This window comes from Sciurus vulgaris, assembly GCF_902686455.1.
Source record: "Sciurus vulgaris genome assembly, chromosome: 3".
Classification (NCBI taxonomy): domain Eukaryota; kingdom Metazoa; phylum Chordata; class Mammalia; order Rodentia; family Sciuridae; genus Sciurus; species Sciurus vulgaris.
Window position 1 is genome coordinate 153,480,226 of NC_136463.1, and position 15,723 is coordinate 153,495,948.

The 15,723-nt window shown below is 43.4% G+C and overlaps 1 protein-coding gene across 5 annotated transcripts in view; it reads left to right on the forward strand.

Moving 5' to 3' along the window:
* Positions 1 to 3,724: 3,724 nt before the first annotated feature.
* The window catches only part of LOC306657279 (aldehyde oxidase 2), an 81,126-nt gene continuing 69,127 nt past the window's right edge, over positions 3,725 to 15,723 (forward strand). For 4 of the 5 annotated variants that reach the window (XM_079133115.1, XM_079133116.1, XM_079133118.1 and 1 more), the window contains exons 1-7: positions 3,725 to 4,232; positions 6,411 to 6,468; positions 7,967 to 8,060; positions 8,994 to 9,102; positions 10,548 to 10,674; positions 12,431 to 12,492; positions 14,430 to 14,519. In XM_079133115.1, coding sequence (XP_078989241.1) covers positions 4,179 to 4,232; positions 6,411 to 6,468; positions 7,967 to 8,060; positions 8,994 to 9,102; positions 10,548 to 10,674; positions 12,431 to 12,492; positions 14,430 to 14,519 — 594 coding nt within the window. In that variant the 5' untranslated portion in view covers positions 3,725 to 4,178. Of the gene's footprint in view, positions 4,233 to 6,410; positions 6,607 to 7,966; positions 8,061 to 8,993; positions 9,103 to 10,547; positions 10,675 to 12,430; positions 12,493 to 14,429; positions 14,520 to 15,723 lie in introns of all 5 variants that reach the window. The other variant, XM_079133117.1, reaches the window with a different exon arrangement.

Sequence of the window (15,723 nt, forward strand, 5' to 3'; positions counted from 1 at the left end):
GGCACTCCCTCAGCCTATGGGAAAGAATCTCTCTCTCCCAGAGAGCCCAGGGCCTCACTGGTGTCCAGCTTTCCACACGTAAAAAGTTTCCAGGAAGGGAAGAGAAAGGACCTCATTGTCAGAAGAGTAGAGAGGGAAAGGTCTGAAACATGAATACTTAATGATCCACCCAAACCCTCACGGTCCTAAAAAGTGCTCACTGTCTGTCTGCTTGCCTTTGCTCCATCTTGGGGTTTCAAAGAACTCAACACAGGAAGCAGCACCCCAGTGACCCCAAAGCCCACTGCCAGTACTTTTCCATTGACATCAGTGAGCAGAATGTGTTACTTTTTTCTTTTTCCAGAAGGAAGTTTTGTTTGAATTGTTGGGGAGGGAAGTTGACACCAATATTAATTCTTCCATCAGCTAATAGGGATCTTTAATATAAATCCCAAGTCCTTTTTCATAACAAACATCCAAGCACCTGTTAACATATAAGGAGTTTCTCTGGTCCACTGGAATAATCCATTTAAAAGTGAAGAAATTTGGTCTTCCTTTTTCATTAAAGAAAAAAGCAAAAGAAAGAAAACAAAAGTGACTGCTTTTGACCATTGTCTTGAGTAAGATCTGAGAGTCCCAGGACTTGGCATAAACCACCTCTCACGTCCTGCCTTGCTTCCACAATCTTTTGTTCCCTCTGAAGTGGATGGTTTCCAAGATAAGCTCCCCAGAGCCCTGGGCGTTTCTTAAAGGAAAGAAAGCCAGAGGCCTTCAGACCTTGCTCCCAATCCCCTCAGCTAGAGCAGCAACCTTTTTGTTTCATCTGTTTACACTTCACAAGATTTCACTCAAAGGTTTCCTGGCCCAAATAAATTTGAAAAACACCTTTCAAAAGCAACTCAGGATCAGCTTTCAGTTTCCCAGCAATTAATGCATTTGGTTTCCTAATCCAAAGTACTTTTATATAATTCAAATCTAATACCATTATCCAACTTTAGTACTCCAGAACTGTTTTTCTACACTAAATGTTTGTGCTTTATGTAGCTGCTGAGAGATATTTTCCAATAGATGTTTTGGGAGCACCATGGTTTATGCATTCCAGTCTCTGGCGGCTCCCAGCTCCTGCCAGCAGTAACTATGGACCCTTTGTGTGCACAAGTTACCCCCCTTTAAAGGGAAGCGTGAGGTGGTGAACAGATTGTGGACCCTTAAAAGCAGCCCGGTGTCATCTTCCCTTAAATGGAAGTGACCTCAGAAAAGGCCTGTGTCTCCACATGCTCCTTTCTCCCCACACCCACCTCCATCTGCCTCTGCCTTCTTCCCCTCTGGACTCAACCCTCAACTCCTGTTCATCTTTCAGGCCTAAATCTGTCTTTCTCAGATGACTTGCCTGATCCTTGTCCCCCAAACCAGGCTAGTTTCTCTGTTTAGTGTTTGTCAAAGGTATAAAGGTTTAATTGCCTGCTGTCATCTTTTAAAAACTTTAGAGAAATGAAATGGGTAGATGGAGCTGCTTTCTGAGGGTGGATAAGGAGGCAGGGCAATCACAGCGGCAGGGACAGGAGTGTCATCACTGCAGATGTGGAAGGACCATCTCGAGTCATTCAACAGACACTTATTGGGTATTCACTCTGTGGTAGGCACCATCCTAGGCCACAGGGATACCACAGTCACATCATCGCCCATCCCGGTGGGGACAGAAAACACGAAGGTAAACAACATCCATGTCAGCAAGTGAAGAGTGCTGTGGATAAAAATGAATCCAAGTGGGAGAAGAGCGTGGCGGGGCTGCTGTGAGATTGGGCGATCAGGGAAGAACGTGGTCCCAAATAACAAGGCATCGCCATGCCAAAGTCTGAGAAAAGAGAAGTCAAGATGAAGTTAATCGGGCTGGGGAGATAGCTCAGTTGGTAGAGTTCTTGCCTCACAAGCACAAGGCCCTGGGTTCAATCCCCAGCACCGCAAAAAAAAAAAAAAAAAAGATGAAGTGAATCACATGCATAGAGGCCTGGGACAGGAGTTTAGCATATTCCAGAAGCAGGCCAATGTGGCAAAGAAGACAAAGGACAGTGTGCTGGAAGACAGGCAGGCTGGTATTGAAAGCGTGGTCCTTGTCCCCAATGCTGATCCAATAAAAAGACAAGGTTTTGAGAAAAGGAAAAAGAGGTTTTATTGCTTTTCTAGCAAAGGAGAAAGGCAACAGACTCGTCACGGAGGCCGCTATCCTAACTGCTAGGTAAAGGGAAGAGAAGATTTTAGAAAGGGGGATACAAGGGCTATTTTTCAGATATTATCAGTAGATGTAATTAATGTTCAACTTCATCCTTAAAAGAGCTGTTTTCCCACTCCAGGTCCAAAGTTTCTCTGTTCAGGTGAGCAGGAAACAGAAGGATAGATGATTTAGGACCAAAAGAATGTTCACCTTGTTTTCCCCTCAGTCAGGGGAAGAGGAAGAAAAGGAATGAAAAAAAGAAAAAAGTCAGTTTTAAAATAATCCTCCAGTGGTGGAGCAGCAAGGTTTATATTCAAATCATAAAGTGGAGCCCTATTTCAGAACTAACCTCATGGGTCTGCCAGGACAGGTATGCAGGGTTTTGCTTAGTGCAATGGGAGGCACTGGAAGGTTCTAAGTAGAGAAATGCAGGTTAAAGCAGAAGAGAAGTTTAGTTGGAGTAGCATTTTTTGTTATGTTTTGCTTTGATTTATTTGGGGTGTGTGTGTGTGTGTGTGTGTGGTGTGTGTAGTTGTTTTGAGTTTTGCTTTGTTTTGCAGAGCAAGAGCATCTGAGGTCAGAAAAAGGACAGACTGTGGAGGGCTTTGCACGTTAGGCTGAGTTTGGACCTTATGTTCCAGGCCACGGAGAGCTACTGGGGGTTTTTGAGCAGGAGGGACATGATCAAAAAGGCCAACTCAAAGGTCCTAACTCACTCACAGCAGATTCACAACTTCTCATGAACCTGTTGTTAATTTATTGAGCCATTTCATTACATGTGAAACACCCACATACACACTTGTGTCCACTAGGCCTAGTGTGCCTAAGGATCTGGACATTAGAATTGTAAAAAAATTTGAAAGCTTCAACTCCATTTGATTAGGAGTATTTTCTGGAATACCTCTCTAGTGGAAAAGGTGCTGAAACCCTATCTGGACCAACAGAGAAAGAGATCTTCCCTATTAGCCCAGTTAGGAGGACACCAGGTATCTGCAGTTTCTGGCCTGACACGTTGTTATGCAGTGAGTGTTCTTAGCATAAAGGGATTGCTCTAATGGGGCTCCATCACCTCATGAAGGAAGTGTGGGGAACAGAGAGCTCTTGCCACCTCTCCTGAAACCAGGAGCATCTACTTGCTTCACTAACCTACGACACCAAGTCCTGGGCGTACTTCAGTGAAAGAACAATGAGTGCTTGGTTTTATTGTAGACACCTCACTGGAGATGTTCAGAGCAATCAAGCATGGTATTTTCTTCTGATCAAGGGTCTCTATTTATACTTAGAGGTATTTTAAGCCAGGAGATCTTGCTTTTAGTTCCTGCTTTACCACTTACTTCTGAGCAACCCTAAGGCTACCACTCTGGCCCCGTGGGCCTTGCTATTTATGGACAGTGGTTGCCTTGACTAGATCATGTTTTCCAGCAGAATGATCATAGGGGTGGGGAGGAAGGGTGCAGAGGGGCTGGGTAGATGCAGCACCCCACACCTCCCCTTCGACTAGGGCACAGGCTGGACTTGTCAGTATGTTTTCCCATGCGAGGCATTTCTAAGGGTAGAATAAGAAACAAGCTGGGAAAGTGGGAGGTCTCAGGAAGCCCACCCCTAACTCTGAGAAGAATGAAATCCATCCAGGATATACTCTGGGCTGAGGCGACATGAGAGGGAGGTTGGGCCTAGATTGTTTATGGTTTTCACACCCATGCCTTCAAACTTCAAAAAAAGCCAGAAGAGGTGTGGACTGTGTGCCCAGACAGCTTCGAAGCCAGGATTGGTAGGAGTGAGGCTCAGGATTAGAGGGCAGGCCCTCAACATAAAAGCCCAGAAGCAAGAAGTCTCCACCTCCTGCCCTCCTCTCTGAGGCTCCAGCCTGCCTCCTTCCATGCAGGGAGAGATGCCAGTTGCTAGACCTGAATCCTTTCCACTCACTTCTGTGGCTGGTGCCTGAGCACTCCCCTTAGAGCTGTGAGACGGAGCCTTGGCAGGTGCCATGCCTTGCCAGCCGAGATCCGACACATTGGTCTTCTTCGTGAATGGGAGGAAGGTGAGTGCTGGGTGTTAATCACACAGCTTGCAGAGGTAAGCCTGCTACAGGGCCTGATTTTGCCTGTCCCCCTCTCAGTCAGGGCTCAGCTCCAGCAACTCAGACAGCTGCCATTTACTGCATGAGCTTACACACTGTGCTTTGCCACCCTGAGCTTCGAGTCCTCAGTTGTGGAATCTGCTTCCTGGGGCTTTCGTAAAAATGAAAAGAAAGCTGCTTCTTTTATTGTTTAGGAATCCACAAAGTGCTTACAAAACTGGGCCTGAGACATGAAGGACTTTCTCCGGTAACACACCTTGATCTTCAAACTCAGGGGGATAAGAAATGGGACTTGCTTTATCTATTTACCAACTTAATTTTTCAGTTGAGTCCCCATTAAATAGAATTAGTGAAAGTGTAATCTCCATTCTTTCCCTGGGTTGCAACTGAGTTCCAGGGTGACAAGGGCAGGGCCTCCTGGGTGCCACTCTTCCCTAGCTTCCTCCCCTCCTGTCCTCACAATCCATCCACACAGGCCACTAGTCGCCCTCAGTGCCCTCTGCCAGGCCTTTCCTGTAATGAGTCTCTATCTGTCTCTCAGGGGCACACAGTTTCTCCAGAGCCTTGCCACCTCTCCTCCAGGGCCTCTCAGACCTCCAATCCCACAATCCTCACTGGTGTTTGGTGTGTCCACCTGCCCCCCACACACACACTCTGGGCTTGGCCCAGGAAAGGAAACGGAACATAATACCCCTAAGGTCTCATCATTTGCCTAAGAACCCTCTCTCCTGTATGCATTCTTCCTAACCAGCAACTACCCTGTTGAGCCCCTACTTTCTTTTTCCACTGGTCTTGGCTTTGGAGACTCAAAATCCAGAGGAGTCTCCTTCCTCTCCATTCTTCTCCATATCCCTTCAGTAGAGCCCTATTTCAGAACTAACCTCATGGGTCTGCCAGGACAGGTATGCAGGGTTTTGCCTAGTGCAATGGGAGGCACTGGAAGGTTCTAAGTAGAGAAATGCAGGTTAAAGAAGAAGAGAAGTTTAGTTGGAGTAGCATTTTGAAGTAGCTGCAGTCAGAACAGAGAATAAGTTGAGGGTTAGAGGAAATACAGGTGTGTGTGGTGGGACTGAGAGTGTTAGGTGATCAAAATCATGATCCCACCACATTCTCAATAAGTGTTTTCAAGGACTTAGTGTGATATGAGGGCAGGCAGAGGAGGACTTCTTCCCTTGGATAGATGCCCTAGGGATCCAGAAAGCAGCTGAATTTTAATATCTCAACGTGGAAGCAACTTCCTACAGATTCTTTTTCTTTGAGATCTAAAAAAAAAGCATGTCTTCCTTTTGGGGAGAAAGGAAGAATCTAATGCTGATGCCCATTGGATCTTCTCTTTCTCGAGATAACAGAATGGCTATTGTCAGGACACCCCAAGACAAAGTCAAAAGGAATATCCCAAATACGCATGTGTGAAAGAGGCACCAAAGAAGGGCCCTCCTGACTTCCAAGTGCTAACACTTCTGCTTCCCAAGGGGAGGGATGGGGGAAGTGTAGTGTCGCAGCAGAACCATCCTGGGTCCTAAGCAGGGTGTCAAGGCTCACTGTGGGGCCACTCTGCCATCGAGTGGAACTGCAGACTCCAGGGCTTCTCCAGGATGACAGCAACTACCCCCACTCCCTCTTCTGCCATAGATCATGAAGACCCCTGATGTTATCCAAAGAAGTCCCTACTAGAGGTGTCATAGAGGTGCCAGAAACTCCTTCTGCCAAGTTTTACTCCTATAGGGCCCCACATGGCGCACACGCGTGCACACACAGACACACACAGACACACACACACACATACACACACACACACACTGTGCCAGATTTGAAATGTTTCAAGAGTACAGTAGATTGAGTTGGAAGATTCTACAAAGGTAGATAATGGAGCAAATGTGAAGAATACAAGTCCAAGGACATTTATAGACAGAAGTAGATCCCAGTTTTCATCATGAAGATTAGAACTGCCATGCTTTGTGAGGCTTCTGCCCCTAAATGTGCATGAAAATTGTCTGCCCTCAGAGCACAGACATACACACACAAAAATAGTGCAGGTCTAATATTATAGCCCAAGCCCTAAATTAAACAGGCCATGACAGACATTCCACTAGGTCACTGATTCAATCCCATAATAATCTCTCTTCTGTTTTAACACAGGTGACAGAGAGGAATGCAGACCCAGAAGTGACTCTGCTGACCTTCCTACGAAAGAACTGAACCCTTTTTAGCTAAGCCCTGCTGTGTCTGTGACTCAAAACTTAAACCAGTAAGACCATGGGAACTGATCGCTCTCTCCGTTCAATTGACCCTTGGCCTTACTATTTGTTTTTGGTCATGGTTTTAAGAATCTCAGGTGAAGAAGGCTAGTTTGGAGAGGAAGAATTTTCCCAGAGGTGCTTATATTTAATTTAATAGCATGAAATAGAAGCTAAGTTCTTCATTTCCACAGGAAGTAATCCTTGAAACGTTTTACAGGTCCCCAGCAGAATGTCATGTAATAGAGGCTCATGTTACCTGTGCCCTGACCTTCATGAAACCAAATTCTCCAGAATCAGTGAGAGAATGTCAAAAGAAAAGATTTCCTTTCCCTATACCTGCTTTCTTACACCAGACTCCTCCAGCCCTATTTTATATTCTGGAATCTAGATCTTCATAATGGCCAACACATCTAAATCGGCAAATCTGATGGCTCTCTCAGAGAAGCCAGAAAAATAAAATTAAATGAGAGAAATTGCAGATTATTAAATTGGCCTCTACAATTTTGTTTAAAAGCCCACGAGCTCACATGGTTTATAATTAGTTGTCAATATTTGAAAATTAGGAAATTCCATATTAAAAAAATAAAAAGATTTTTCAGCTTCTCATTATGAGTGGGAAGCCTGCCAGTGCTGCATGGCAATAGTCTTGCTTAGAGCTCAGGAGGGACTGTCCCTAGTCCCCTTCAAGTTCAGTCTCTCCAGTCACACCCTTGCCACTCTATTCATTTATGTGACATCTCTGGTTAAGCATTTGAGGCTATGGTTTAATTCAAATGAATAAGCCCTTCTCATTAGGAAAAAATAGATAACAGCAATAAAGAGCCAGTGATTCTGAAGTCTTTTTAGCCAGTCTAGTTGATTCCATCCAGTCCCATAAATTGTGTGTAAACAGATCACAGTTAGGGAGAAGGATGAATGAGGCTGGGTCTAGACTCGGGATTGGACCTGGACCAAGCCAGGGATGCTCAGGGAAGAATCAAAAAGTAAAGACAGGAGTTTTCTCTGAAGACTCCTTGTTTTCTAATACAACACAATTTCTGAGCAAAACTCATAATACATTTACTAAAAATAAAGTTCTCTTCCAATTACATGATTGGAGCCCAGAGGAAGACACATAAGAATACCCTAAAATGAAATAGGATGTTCAAACAGGTTTTACATCATTATCCTACAAGATTCTTATAATAAACCTTTGACAATAAAGTAGGAAATATTCCTCCCTCTGTGCAATTGAGAAAATAGGCAGGGAAAAATTAGTATGTCCCATGTCACACAGCTATTAATATATGGAGTGACCTTTAATAAGACCTGGAAGTGAGAGAATAACTTCACAGACCTGCAACTCACCTGACAAAGACCTTCCTCATTAGTGACACCCTAGGAAAGCAGCTAGCTATGCTCCATGCAAAACATACATCTTGGCAACTTTTCCTTGACCACCTTGACTTTCAGTAGGCCTCACAGGAACCAAATATGCCTGCGGAAGAGGAAGCTGTGGAGCTTGCACTGTGATGGTGTCTAAGCATGATCCAGTATCCAAGAAGATAAGGTATCCCACCCAGTCACTCAGAAGCCAGAGGAGGAGGGCCTTGTTTCTTTGTCTGACATGTTCTCATCTCACAACTAAGAAAGATTTTTGGAATCTTGCTAACTCTGGATCTCAGACCCCTCTGAGAAATCCCATAATTGCTGAAAGTCATCTATGCAGAAAATATATAAGCTAATTACATTTTACCTATCATTTCAGGGAGATCATGACCCTCCCAAGGTTCATCTATATGCCCTAGGTTAAGAAACTTCAACTTAGGCCAACAACTTATTTAATGGAAGAGGGGATTGAGACTCAAAAAATGAAGTGACTTGTTCGTGGTCACATAACTAGTAACCTGTAGAACATGAACTTGAACCCAGGTTTTCTGGATCTGAAGCCAATGTTCTTTCTACTGTTGTGATAGCCTAACCCTACAGAGCAGGCACCTGGGTCATGATTTCACCTTTTAACTAAGAGCCAGATTCTAGAACTTGGGTCTTTTCCCAATCCCATTTGTCCAAGGAATCAAGAGTCCTTCAACATTGTTTAAATTAACAAGCAAAAAAATACCCAAATGTGTAGCTATGGGTAAAAGACCCATATCTTTTGCTTGCCTTTGCTTGCTGTGAGGTCAATGTCTGGTGAAGTTCAGTCACATTCCTAGAGACCCTAATCCATTCCTATTGCTCCCAGGTGAGTCCATTCTAGACTTAGGAAGCTTTTCTGCAGTTGAGAATGCCCATATCTACCATAAAGATCCTCGATTCTTGCAGATAGCACCAAGGCTAAGAAAGGACTGATTTCTTCCTTGCTGTCACTTCTCCAGTCCCCAGACTGTCAGAGATGGTTGATAGGCTCTGGAGGTTTTCTACTGCCCTTCTGGCTCCAGGTTTCCCCAAAAGGCAGGACTGGGTTACTCCCTTGGATTTTTCTTGTGTTTCTCATACAAAGACACTTCTCCGTCACTGCATGCCTTGTGCCCATCTGTTCTCTGTATGGAGCCGCTGTCACCACTGTGGAAGGCGTTGGGAGCATCAAAACCAGGCTTCACCCTGTGCAGGTGAGCGTGCATCTCAATTTTCTCACTCCTTAACTTTATCTTCTTGCCAAATGCTACATTGACTGTATTTCCCAAGGCTTCTAAGTTATGATCAGGTAAGTAGGAGATTAGGATGTGTTTTGATCAAGTTAACAATATCTGTTCCTTAATTTAAAAGAAAGCTGGAAATCTATCCATGTTTTATTAGCTGGTCATTTGTCTTCTTACTTTTCCTACTTGAATGATAAGCAGGATCATCAAAATACTGATTAATGCCTATTGGACTAGTGTCTACTGGAATAGACACTGTACACAGGCTATTACATGTAAAATAAATGCTTCTGCAGCTAACAGGATAAAATTCAATATTGTTCCATGTGCCACAGAGGTCTCAGGAGTAAAATCAGAATTGGGGATGAGTGGGGTCTAAAAATAACTTTGCTATATCATGAGTACAATCATTTCCCTAATTCTTTTAACCTGAAACCAGAACAAAGAGGTTGGATCTAAGAGTAATGACATGCATTGGCAGAGAACACATCAATTTCTCTATCAGTGTCATAGATGTTTAGGGAGTCACAAGACCAGATAAACCAATACTGAGTCCATCAAGGCAGAAGGCGCCCCAAGGATCTCTGGGTTTAACTACATGAAAATCAACTCCAAGATCAGCAAAGGTGAAGGACCCAGAATATTCTTCTAGAATCTACTAGGAGGTCTTCTAGAATTTACTAGGAATCTACTAGGATGCTCACATAAGGTTCATAAACCCAAATCCTAGGATTGCATTACATCTTGAGATCTAGAACAGGGCTTCCAAAGCTTTAATGTTCCTAAGTATCTCCTAGGAGGTTGTTAAAGATGGAGATCCTGGGTCAAGATGTTTGAAGAAGGGACTCCAGGTTCTGCACTTCCTGCAAGCTCCCAGGGGAAACTAATACTGCTGGGATACAGATCATACTTTAAGTAACAAGAATCTTGAACACAGATCAAGATCCTTAAAAGTGGTATTCCATTTGGGCCAACACAGAAGAATTCAAAGAAGAAAGCAAAACAAGATCCACGTAGATAGTATTTAAATTAATCAAGAAGAGGTAGCCTCCTGGTCAGAACTAACTGTAAGATGGGGTGTTCAAGAAAACTATTTTTTAAACTTATGCACACTCTCCTTACAATTACTAATGTCTGAAGAGTTCTTCTCACTCTGGTAGTTGAAAGTTCACACTAATTCTCAACTTGAAGGGTTGGAGTCACTGCTTGACCTTGAGCAGTGCTTATAATGATAATCTATGGCTTCTGAGTCACCTCCTCCAGGAGCATACTAGGAAAAGGGACACACAGACCCTGACAAAGGAATGGGGTACTTTTGATCAAAGAGTGTGTTCCATCACAAAAGTATTATGAAGTTTGGTAAGAATGAGTGGCAGCAAGAAAGTAGGGCTGTACACATGCATGTGTCCTTTCAGGAGAGGATTGCCAAGAGCCATGGCACCCAGTGTGGATTCTGCACTCCTGGGATGGTGATGTCTGTGTATACACTGCTCAGGAACCACCTGCATCCCTCAGAGGAGCAGCTCATGGAGGCCCTGGGAGGTAGGTCTGGCGCAGAGAAAAACCACCAGCTACCCACAGCCAGGTGGGAAGTATGCTTCAGATTGCTATATACCACCTTCCATATTATTCCTGCTCTACTAATACCTCCACTTAGGTCATTTCTAAAGTAGGTGTAGTTCATCCAGGAGCAGAGAAAGATGCCAAGCAGTTCCCTGCTTATCACAGCACATACATGGTACAGTCTGCAAAGAACCGATGCACAATGTGTGGACCATACTACTTCTCTACCCAGTGACTTATGTGGCTGCCTTCATTAGTGTGTGGCTGGATTAGTATTAGGGCTTCCCTGACAAAGTACCACAACCAGGTTGGCTGTAAGGAGTACCCTCCCTTGCCTCTTCCTAGTTTCTGGTGTTTGACAATAGTCCCTGGCATTTTTTTGGCTTGTAGATGTACCACTTCAATCTGTGACTCCCATCTTCACATGGCCTTTTCCCATGTTCTTTTTATCCTTTTTTTTTTTAACAAGGATACTCTTCCATAGGGCCCACTGTAATGAACTATAATCTCATCCTAACTTAATAACATCTGCAGAGATTCTGTTCAAAATGAGGTCATAGCCACACGTTTTATCAGTTAGAACTTCAACATATCTTTTTGAGAGATACAATTCAACCTGTAACAGAATTCCTCATAAATTGAGAGAATCCTTTAAAATTTGTAGTGGGTTTAAGTTACTAAAGAGGAGTTCATTAATCTGTCCTTTTTATGGGATCAGTAAACTTCATCTTCTGGTGTCAACAGTCCCTAAACAAGTCATCTGTTAGACACACAGGTTCTTAGGTTGAGGACCCTCAACCAAGCACCCACCTGTATTCAGCCAGCTGCAGATGAACTTCCTCCTCTCTCCTGTCCTCTCTTTTTCTCTCTGCTCCAATGCAAAATATCATTTTAAGTCATGTAGAATCCTTACCTTCCTTGGGTTTCTCTCCTAGTATAGTCCTTTAGTAGATCCTGGGCCTGAAGCATGGCCAAGCCCAATCTCCCTCACCAGGCATTCAGAGAAGTCTAGCAACTGGTCCCATACCTTGCTTCCTTCTCCTCCGTGTGACTCCCTGAAGGCCTTTCTCCTCTCCGCCTCTGCACATTTCCTCTTCTGCACCTTGTTTGTGCTGCTCTGAGAACTCAGACTGCACCACACCAATCCATAGCTTGCTCATCTTTCAAACCTGGATTCTTAGCAAGGTCTCCCCAGATGAGCTCTAGTCTACACTGACCCTCCTCTACCCTGACTACTGGACCTTTATCCTTGGAAACCTGAGGTTTGAAAGTTTTACCATGCAATAGAATGAACTTCAGACCTCTTAAATGCGGATTCCTGGGCCCACCCCCAGACATTCCGATTCCAGAGAATCGGAGTAGAGCTAGAGATCAGTATTTTTAATAACTGCCTGCATGAGATTCTGATGCATGACCTAAAAGTCACGGAGGAAACCACTGACAAAATGTCCAAGACATGATACTTTGCTCATCTTGTGTCTTGGGAATTATTTTTATTTTCTGTTATAGGAGCCCCACTCTCTTACACTCTGAAATAAAACTATCGTCAACAGATACACAATGGGAGTGGAGGTGGAGCTCAGTGGTAGAATGCTTGCCTGGGCCCTGGGCTCAATCCTTGACATCAGCAAAAATAAATAAATAAATAAGTAAATAAGTTTCTAGGTCTAGTTCAATTTCACAAGAAGGCAGTAAAAACAATGCCTCCTGACAACCATGTTTCTCCTCCAATTAGGTAATCTATGTCGCTGCACTGGGTATCGGCCAATTCTTGAGAGTGGCAAGACCTTCTGCATGGTAAGTAGGTGACTGTAGAAAGACCTTACAGAGCGAGAATGACGGGGACACAGGAATTAAGTTTTCCCGAACCATCTCCAAGTCTTTAAGGGAAACAAAGTGAGTTAGCTCCAACTGACTCAATGGAGGTTTGAGTTATTTCTTGGGGATTGGGTGAGCCCTATACCACCTTTGATGTTGTCCAAAACTATACAGGGAAGACAAGTGATCTAACCAGAAAACCAGATATTTTCTATCAGTTATGCAAAGTATCTAGATAGGACAAGTAAGAGGGTTCCCAGGGAAACAAGTGGATAAAGTTTACTGTGGTAAAGCAAGATTTGATCCAAGAATCCAACCAGCTGGGAAGGTATGAACAGATAAAGAAGTTGAATATGCAGAGTGGAATCCAAAATTCACTCCAAGTGCAATAGCACAGGGAGCTTCCTCTACAAAATGGGGGAACATCACTGGGCTGTTCTGAAAATTGAATGAGTCTTGCTCGGCACTTGGTAAGAGTTTTAAGAAATAGTTACTACTGTTATTGATAATGTTGTTGACACTATGGACTAGCATTTGACAGGGGTACCAGACAGGCACATCTGATGACCCTCTACTGAGGACAGGACAGATATGGGCCACAAAGTCCTTAGACCCAAGTAAGGAGGATCCCACAGTTTAGAAGGGCCCCCTCTGGTCTTTCTCCAGCTATTCTCAGGAGTCACTGGGGCCAAACAACTTGCTCACCTGGACTCTTCACCCCATTTCTAGGTCATTCTTTCTGTCTGGTTTTGACTTCACTTTTAGGTCAATATAAGTCTCTTATATATACTCATATATATTCTGATATACTCAAGGGTGGATCATGACAGCATCTATGCCCTCCACCCTAAGTCGAAGGGAATGGGCAGAACTTAGACACTCTGGTGGGAGTGTTCACATGGCTAAGGCCCCTCACAATACAGAAGAGAGCCAGGGTTGAAAGAGAAAGGCTGCAGGCTACAGGCTGAGGCTGCTATTTGTATTCTTGCCTCAACTCCACAAATAGTACAGGTAGGCTTAGAGGTGGACCAGCAGGTGCATACAACACCACGAAGTCAGGCAGATGTTCCATCCTGTCACATAGGGGAAGCCAAAGTTGACAAGCCAAGAAATAAAATGAATAGCCTGTGAGTTCAGCAAACTGCTGGTGTAAATGGAAAGCACTTGTGAAATGCAAAAAGGAAGTTAGAGGAAAGTCCATTCCCTATGGATGTGGTGTTATTCACCTTTCCAGACAAACAGAATTTGGGGATAAGGCAAAAATATGGTCAAACACCCCACCCTACAGCCAACAGGTCCCATGAGACTTTAATGGGTCACAGCAAGCCAGCCCCACACAGGTTGCAAAAGTTTGATATCTCCTGGACCAAGGGAAGTTTGCTTTTTTCAAATTTTTCTTAAGGACCTTTTATGAAATATGATTATAATGAAAACTGTTGTTGAATCTTGTATACAGTACATTGCTATTGCCCTGAAAATTAACTTTGCCTCTAAGTATTAACCTTAAAATTTCATAGATATACACAAGCTATACATGTGATGAACAAAAAAAAGTTCATATACTATATAGTATATAAATATATAATACATAAATGTAGTATGATCCCAAATATATTTTATGTCAAATATCATTTTCTTTTATATGTCTATAAATTCTGTCATTTTATATTAGTGCATATCCTTTATATACTATATAAGTATATAAAGTATATATAAGTATATATGTTCTGTATATGTCATCTTATATAAATAGATAAATAAAGCAAAAGAAGAAAGGCCTTGTGATTATCCCTGTTCCAATAGAAACTACCAACAGTGGCTTAAAAAGTGAAAATTGCCAAACCCTTCAGAACACATACATATACACTAAGCTACAAAATAAAAAGTGTTTAATGTAAGGCATCCCTCCTTCTTAGGGGTCAAATGGCTGTCAGCAGAAAGGAACAGGAAAATGCTGCATGGACCAGAGAGAAAACCTCTCCTCCTCACTGGACAGGAAAAGTGACGTGAGTGCCTTTCTTGGTTTGGGCCTGTGGCTGTGAGTACTGCTTGGCCCAGTTTTGGAACTGGGCTTGCTATTTTCAGTGGTCATTTTCTGCTTTACTTACAACTGTCCCAAGTGTGTGCATGAATAGAGCACTTTGCATTTGGGAGCGGGTAAAGTGGCCATCTTAAAGCACAGACTGATTTTCCCCTTATAGCCTGAAAGGCTAGAACAAAAACCACTCACACAAAGGAAGAAATATCTACCCTTCATGAGGATGAGTCACATTGTAAGGTGGGAATGGATTTTGGAAACTGCCCCTGCTCACAGGGATCCTGTACTCTGTCACTACACCTCCTCCTCTTCAAAGAGGGCACAGCAACCTCAGGAAGGCTGAGAGCCCTCCAAGTCATGTGTCAGCAGCCCCCACACCCAGGACATGTAGCCCTAAACATTCCAGTCTCTGGCTTTGCTTTGAGAGATATTCATTTCCAAAAAGGAGCTACTGCCAATTTCTCAAAGGAATTACTCAGAGAGGTTGAAATGCAGGATTGATAGAGAATTGGCTCCCAGTATACAAGGCAACCTGAGAGTACAGAGCAAGTCTTAGACAAAACTGTGCCTATTATTCCCCTCCTCCATCTCTGTCCTTCCAACCTACCTTTCCCCATGTTTGCCTCTCACCATCACCTTATTTGGGGTCTAAAGAAAGTATGCAATGCAACAGAGGACATTTCCCAAAGGAGGTAGGTTACATGTCCCATGACCACTGCCCAGAGGATCAATGCCTAGATGGAGTCGATACTTTCTGAAGTCAATCTCAATTTCTTGAGAATTCAATTTGGGCAATCAGTGGTCTCTGGGGACCACCTGATTTACATTAACCAAACTTAAAAGAACATGATATTTAAACTGTAAAGTGCTCCAATATTTGTTCATAAAGAGACATGCAATTATAAAGTGGATCTTGGGATCAGTGAACCACAAGTCCTTTTCCTACAGGAAATCATTTTTTTTTTTAGTTGTCCATGGACCTTTATTTTTATTTATTTATATGCAGTGCTGAGAATCCAAACTAGTGTTTCACACATGCTAGGCAAGCACTCCACCACTAAGCCACAACCCCAGCCCCCTACAGCAAATCTTGTATAGGAAACCAAATTATATTGCAAAGTCTGCGTGGCAAACAAGGACACAGTGCACATAGTGTCCTGGAAGACCCCTGT